The 7428-nt window shown below is 40.9% G+C and overlaps 1 protein-coding gene across 1 annotated transcript in view; it reads left to right on the top strand.

Moving 5' to 3' along the window:
- Positions 1-3670: 3670 nt before the first annotated feature.
- The window catches only part of TNFRSF9 (TNF receptor superfamily member 9), a 15517-nt gene continuing 11759 nt past the window's right edge, over positions 3671-7428 (top strand). Inside the window, exons 1-4 of the mRNA XM_042781195.1 lie at positions 3671-3770; positions 4451-4558; positions 5432-5569; positions 5984-6050. Coding sequence (XP_042637129.1) covers positions 3671-3770; positions 4451-4558; positions 5432-5569; positions 5984-6050 — 413 coding nt within the window. The remainder of the gene's footprint in view (positions 3771-4450; positions 4559-5431; positions 5570-5983; positions 6051-7428) is intronic.

Raw genomic sequence — 7428 nt, 5'->3', positions numbered from 1 at the left:
GGAATGGAGTTCTCATACATGAATGAACCTTGAAAACATTATATTAAGTGATAGAAGTCAGATACAAAAGGCCATATATTGTATAATTTCATTTATAAGAAATGTTCAGAATACTGCAGGCAAATCTATGGAGACAGAATGAAGATTGGCAATTGCCAGGAGATGTGGGCAGGGGGAAGTTAGAACTGACTGCTAACAGGTTTGAAGCTTCTTTTTGGGGAGATGGAAATGTTCTGGCACTAGTGGTAACTGTTGCACAACCCAGTGAATATACTAAAATCACTGTACTTTTAAATGTAACTTTATGTTACGTGAATTATATCTCAATTTTTTAAAAAGCAACTTCAATTCCAGATCTTGGAAGTCCTTGAATAATGAATTACGGAGTCCAAGTTTCATTTTGTGGGTAATGAAGAGTCACTGGAAGTTTCTAAGGAGGATAGTGACATGATACGGTCTTCTTTAGAGAGGCTCAGTATACAATAATGGGTGTGAGACTAGAGAAGAGGACAGTTACAAATGAAAAAGGAGACTTCACAGACCCCAGGGAACTGACTGGATGTTTCTTGAGGGCTTATGATGTCAATGTATTCACTTAATCTTCATAAATCTATGAAGATTATATAAGAGGAAATGAAAGGCAATTAGCTTACCCAAGGAAGGTTTGGTGGCACAGTGGTTGAGGGTTCGTTTGCTAACCGCAAGATCGGTGGCTTCAACCCACCAGCCATTCTGTGGGAGAAAAGACCTAGCAATCTGCTCCCATAAAGATGACAGCCTAGGAAGCCCTGTGAGGCAATTCTACTCTGTCTTATATAAAGGGTCGAGATGTGTTGGAATCAACTCAACGGCAAAGGGCTTTTAAGGTCCCACAGCTATCAAGTCAGAGTGCCAGGATTAAGCAGCAGAGCCCTCAAGCCGCCTCAAGTTCTCCTTCCTACTGATAATCTCATTGGATCCATAGCCTCAATTTCCTCATTTGCATAATGCTTCCCCAATAATAATAATAACAACATAAGAGGTTTTTTTTTTTTTTTTAATTGCACCAGTTAAAGTACTTATTTAGTGTCTGAAACATCGGCAGCAAAAGAACCCTGGTGCTGCAATGGTTAAGCACTCAGTTGCTAATGGAAAGGTTGGTGTTCAAACCCACCCAGCACCTCTGCTGGGTGATCTGCTTCCGTAAAGTTTATAGCGAAGAAAACCTTAGGAGCAGTTCTACTCTGGAACACATGGAGTCACCATGTGTTAGAATCGTCTTGACAGCAAGCAACATCAGCAGCACTCACTAAATGGAGCTCCGGTGGCGTAGGGGTTAAAGCATTCAGCTGCTAACCAAAAGGTGCGTGGTTTGAACCCCCCAGCTGCTCTGCAGAAAAAGCCTTGGCAGTCCGTTTGCATAAAGATTTACATCCTTGGAAACCCTATGGAGCTGCTCTCCTCCATCCTGGAGAGTCACTATGAGTTGGAATGGACTGATGGCAGTGGGTTTGGTTTGGGGCTTAGGAGTCCTTGGATGGTGTGAATGGTTAACTATCTGGCTACGAACCTAAAGGTTAGGGTTCAAACCCATCCAGCGATACCTCAGAAGAAACCTGATGATCTCCTTCCAAAACGTCACAGCCCTTGGAAGTCCCATGGAGTGTAGTTCTACTCTGAAACACATGGGGTCATCATGAGTTGGAACTGACCCAACAACTGGTTTGGCTTTTTTACAGAATCACTAGTATTATGAGGTTAAGAGATAGAACATGACAAAAATGTTAACCATTACTTAGAAGTTGATTCATCCCTCAAATCTCAAATATTTTAAATATTTTAAGAACAGTATGTGGGGAATTATTTTAAGTGACAATATCCTTTTCCCAAAACCATCTAAAGTGATGTCCTAACAATGGAGAACTGCTTCCAAGAATTGGACTCCAGTACTATTAACAAGGGACAACGGGGGTCTGGGGGATTTTAGGTCAGCAAATATCAAATGAGGGGATTTCCCACGAGGCCCCGCCCCCGGCTGAGTCACCAAAGCTGCTTGTGTGGAGACTGCTGCCCCGGAGAGAAGAACACTCATTGCTCTGAAGATCAAGGAGTGGAAAGTTCCTCACCAGCCCTGAGATCTTAAGGTTTGTCCACCTGGGAAGGGGGTGGGGGTGGACATAGAGGGTGAGAGGAATTAAAGAGGGATTAGGATAGAACCTCTTTTCCCTTTCCCCATTTCTAGACTTTTCCCCTTCTAATCTGTAATAATTTCTATGCAATAGCCTATTCAATGAAGATCAAGAAAGCTGACCCTGAAATAATAAAATTCTCAGTTTTGTTGCCATATGAGCTTCAAATCTCAAAACAAGCTAATACTTATCTGTGTTAAAGAGAATATGGTAATGAATTGGGCAGAGAGGTGTTTCAACATTTAGGCAATTAGGTGTTGAAACTTCCCACCTGCTGCTCAGTCTCAGCAGAACTGTGATAATGGCTTGTCTTATGGAGCCCAGCTATCAGGCGCCACAGGGCTCCTTCTTGGGACCATATTTCAGGGGCAGCAAGCAACTGGCATTGTTGAATCTGGATGCTAATGCTAAGTGTCTATGGAAGTCCCCAAAAGTTCTTTTCATTGCTATTTCTGGATTTGGGGTGAACATGTTGGAAAGGGTCTTAGTTCTCTGTTGTTATGTGCCGTCGAGTCGGACCCAACTCATAGTGACCCCTCCTAGGGTTTCCGAGGCAGTATCACTACGGAAGTAGATTGCCCCATCTTCCTTCCAAGGAGGGGCTGGTGGGTTTGAACCGTCAGCCTTCTGGTTAGCAGGCAAGTGCCTTAGGCCTACACTACCAGAGCTCCCATAGTTCTCTAGTGGTGCTATAATAGAAATACCGCAAGAGGGTGGCTTTAACAAACAGAAATTTATTTTCTAACAGTTTAGGAGCCTCCAAAAACCCAAACTCATTGCCGTCGAGTCAATTACAACTCACAGCTGATCCCATAGGATGAAGTGGTACTGTCCCATAAGGCTAGAAGTCTGAATTCAGACTGCCGGCTCTAGGGGAAGGCTTTCTCTCTGTTGGTTCTGGGGGAAGGGCCTCTTATCTTTCCATCTTCTGTTCCTTGGCCCTCTGGTGATCTTCATGTGGCATGCATCTGTGTAAGCCCACTTCTGCTTCTTTAATTTGCTCCTTTTGTATCTCAAAACAGATCCACTCAAAACACACCCTACACTATACTCATTAACATAACAGAAAAACAATTCCCTATGGGATTATAACCACAGATATAGGGGTTAGGATTTACAACTCATATTTGGGGGGGGTGTTGCACAATTCAATCCATAAAAGAATGTGTACTCTTAAACTTTGGCAAACCTGACCAAAGCTTTATGGTTAGTTATGCTTGGCTTATCACAGAAATTCCTATGTTTACCAGAAGAGAAAATTCAGGCAAGTCTTTTCCATCACATCCCACTATTAACTGGTCCTGAAAGACCCTGAGTTCATGTCTTATGGAATCATATATATAGGTAATAGTTGCAATATAGATAATTCTGGAAGGAGACATCATCTCATTATTTGACATTTTTACCTTTTGTTGAATGCTATTTGTGAAATCAGCTGATTTGTTTATTAAAATTTGTTTAGAATCTGCTTTGCTAGTATCACATCCATGCAAGATATCATCATGGGCAATTACTATTACAACATGGCTGTAACAGTGCTCTTGGTCATGAACTTTGAGAGGACAGGAGCAGTACAGGATTCCTGTGGGGACTGCCCAGCTGGTAAGAACCAGATAATTCACATGTGCACCTGATCTGTCCTGTCAGTCTAATAGTCAAGGCTAATGACCTCCCTTTTAATTCTCTTTTGTTTACTCGTTTACAAATATTTATTAGATGGCACATAATAGTTGAGTGAGCAGAACCAAGTCACATAACCACATCTATGGGTAATAAAGAACTTACCTCATAAAGTTGCTGGAAGGATTCTATGAAGGGTGGAGATGAGTGTGTGGTTCAGGGCAAGAGCTCAGTACACTTTAGTATTGTCTGCAGGTCTTGTGCTCAAACTGAGGGTATAGCAGGGAATAAGCTAGGGCCAGAGGGCTTAACAGAGTGGGAAGAGCTAGACAAATTTAAATCTTTGTGTACCAATAATGGGCAATGATCTCCTGGATCCAAATGGCATTTCCATCAATCATTCTGTCCCATTCAATAGATAAGGGAACATTTCTCTTTCCATTGATTTATCTGTTGTGATATCTGTATTTTGTTACTTATAATACTGTGATTATGCTGAAGGCAATCTTGTAAATGTGCAATTTCAAAAAGTCAACCAACAAGAGATATCACTGTGGTATCTCAAAAGCTAATATATTCTACTTATCTCATAAACTTCCATAATGCTGTGAGTGATAAGTATTTGTTATTAAACATGTCTAGCTATCATCTACCTTTCTCAGGTACTTTCTGTGAGAAGAACAAGAATCAGAGATGCATTCCTTGTCCTGCAAATAGTTTCTCCAGCATCGGTGGACAGAAGGCCTGTAACATATGCAGGCAATGTGAAGGTAGGATTTACCATATGCATTCTTCATCTATTGGGAAGACAAGTTTGATTCCTTATGGTCTTGACCTCGGGAGTTCTGGGTTGTGCAAACGGTTAATGCGCTCAGTTGTGAACTGAAAGTTTGGAGATTCAAGCCTACCTGAGGGGCCTCAAAAGAAAGGCCTGTTGATCTACTCCAAAACATTAGCCATTGAAAATCCAATGGAGCACAGTTCTGTTCTGACATATGACATCATGAGTTGGTCGACTGGAGGTCTTGACCTCTGCTGAAAGGTGTAAGTGCCAAAGGTGCTGATATCTCTATGAAAATGCAGGTACAGTAAAATAATTTACTACAATGGCAATTATTTGGAGAGTGAGTTTTTTTTTTAATTTTTATTATGATTTGGGTGAAAGTTTACAGAGCAAATTCATTTTCCATACAGCAGCTCACACCCACTTTGTCTCATGACATTGACTACAATTTCCCACAATGCAACAGCTCCCCTCCCACTTCCTCCCCATAGTTAGCTCTTCCCTGTGTCCTTCCCTCTCATGCACTCTGGCCCCTGAGCTGTCACCCTGTGCATACAATCTCTTCTATTCTCCCATGATGGATCTCTCCAGGGAGTGTATCTACCTAATGTAAATGTTCAGCTCATGGGGATTAAGCTTTTTAAATATTAGAGGAAGCATTCTTTTGACAAGAGAGAGGTTTTTAATTAGCAAAACGTAAAAATATCCTTTATGGAGACTGAAAAGTAAGCTTTACACTCTGATGTCATAAGTAGCATTATAATAGAGTAAGCATAGATTTTATTGCCGAATTTTTCATCAAAAATTTTCTTCCTGATTTGGCAGTCAAGTGTCATGTCACTTTGGGGGGACTTTGCAGGTGTTTTCAGGACCAGGAGGGAGTGCTCCTCCACCAGCGATGCGGAGTGTGAGTGTATCCCAGGGTTCCACTGCTTGGGGGCAGGATGCACCATGTGTCAAAAGGATTGCAAACAAGGTCAAGAATTAAAAGAAGATGGTACGTTTGCTATTTTCCCATCTATTATTAGTCTGCTGTCTATACCTAACTCATTAGCTTTGGTCCTGATCCTTTGTACATAAAATAAAAAAGGAAAAAATAATATAAAATCTTGAAGTTAAGTAATGTACCACTGAGTCAAGTATATGATACTTACAAAATTATTTTTCAATAAATGCAAATAATTGGAAATCAGAACATCTGTCATTCACCAGAACCATGTATTTCATACATGTACAATACCCTATATATAACTAGAATGAAAACTTTAGCACATTTAGCGTCTGATTTCACTAAGAATTGTTGAAAAAATTTGTGTACATTAAATGAATGATCTACTGTATTCATCATAGTAAAAGTTATGAAATGATGAAAATGCTTTCTTTTTAATTATTGCTTTAATTTTTATGCAAGGTTGTAAAGACTGTTGCTTTGGGACATTTAATGATCAGAAACATGGCATCTGTCGCCCCTGGACAAAGTATGTATAACATTAATTTCCTTTGGCTTAGAAAATAACTTGGGTTAAGCTTTTTTAAAGACAAGGAATGCTACCTTTGAAGGTGTTTATGCCTATGAATTGTAGACATAGTGGTGGTGGTGTTAGCTGTCATCAAGTAGGCTCCGACTCACGGCAACCTTGCGTATAACAGAATGAAACACTGCCAGTCCTCCACCATCAGCACTGTGTTGGACAATATGCTGTTGTAATTCATAAAGTTTTCATTGTCTAATGTTTAGAAGTATATCACCATGCCTTTCTTTCTAGTCTGTGTTAGTCTGAAAGAGCCACTGAAACCTAACCAGCATGGGTGACCACACTGGTACCTCAAAGACCAGAGGTACAGCTTCCAGCATCACAGCAACATGCAAGCCACCACAGTACAGCAAACTGACAGACAGGCAGCACAGGGATAGTACGAGGTGATGCAAAGTGGACGGGTGCTGCTGCCGTTAGGTGCTGTTGAGTTGACTCTGACTCATAGTGACCCCATGTGACAGCGGAGAACTGCCCTATAGGGTTTTCTGGGCTATAATTTTTACAGAAACAGATCACCAGGTCTTTTTCCCATACAGATGCTAACCTTCTGGTTAGCAGCCAAGCACTTAACTATTGTGCCACCAGGGCTCCTTGTGCTGCCTCTTATGTTCCCTCATTAACCAGTCCATCCTCATGAGTTCAGTGCCAGCACTGAGAATAGTACACGTGAGAAAGGTAACATGTGTTACCCTACCCTCAAAAATGTAACATGTACTTAGAAAAATAGGCCCACTACATATAGTAAAACACCAAGAGCATGAGAGAGAACATTTCTGCTGACTACCAGGGCTACACAGTGTGTGTCCTGTGGTCAGGGCTGGCCTACAAATGCTGTACATCTGTGGCAAGAGTGATACAGAAGTGGAGAGCAAGTGTGCAGACACCTTTATGGCAATTAAGTCTTTTTTTTTTTTTTGGCATGTTGACTCTAATAATAAAAACTCGGGCCTTGTATTTTGTCTGCCTTTGTTCCCTTTTCATTTGATTTTCCAGTAATTCATTTTCATTATATTTTACAAAAGGATAGGTTTCTAACATACTGAAAAAAAAAAAATTTAATGGTCTTCTTTCAATTCACATAGCTTAGAGTAGCCAAGTGAGTCTGCATGGAAAAGTGGGCTTTGAACTGGGTTTTGACAGATAGGTAGATTTTGGCTAGATATAAAGGGGTAAAGGGAAAGACATAACCACAACAACAGCAATAAAAATAGTAATGGTGGCCTTGTTAGGTCTTAGGGTGGCAGAGACAGTTTGCTCTTAGCTACTAACTTAAAGGTTGGCAGTTCAAACCCATTCAGCAGCACAACAAAAGAAAGGC

Source organism: Orycteropus afer, unplaced genomic scaffold (assembly GCF_000298275.1).
Source record: "Orycteropus afer afer isolate SDZICR_OR568_19922 unplaced genomic scaffold, OryAfe1.0 scaffold00094, whole genome shotgun sequence".
Lineage (NCBI taxonomy): Eukaryota > Metazoa > Chordata > Mammalia > Tubulidentata > Orycteropodidae > Orycteropus > Orycteropus afer.
This window is presented reverse-complemented; position numbering and strand designations above follow the sequence as displayed.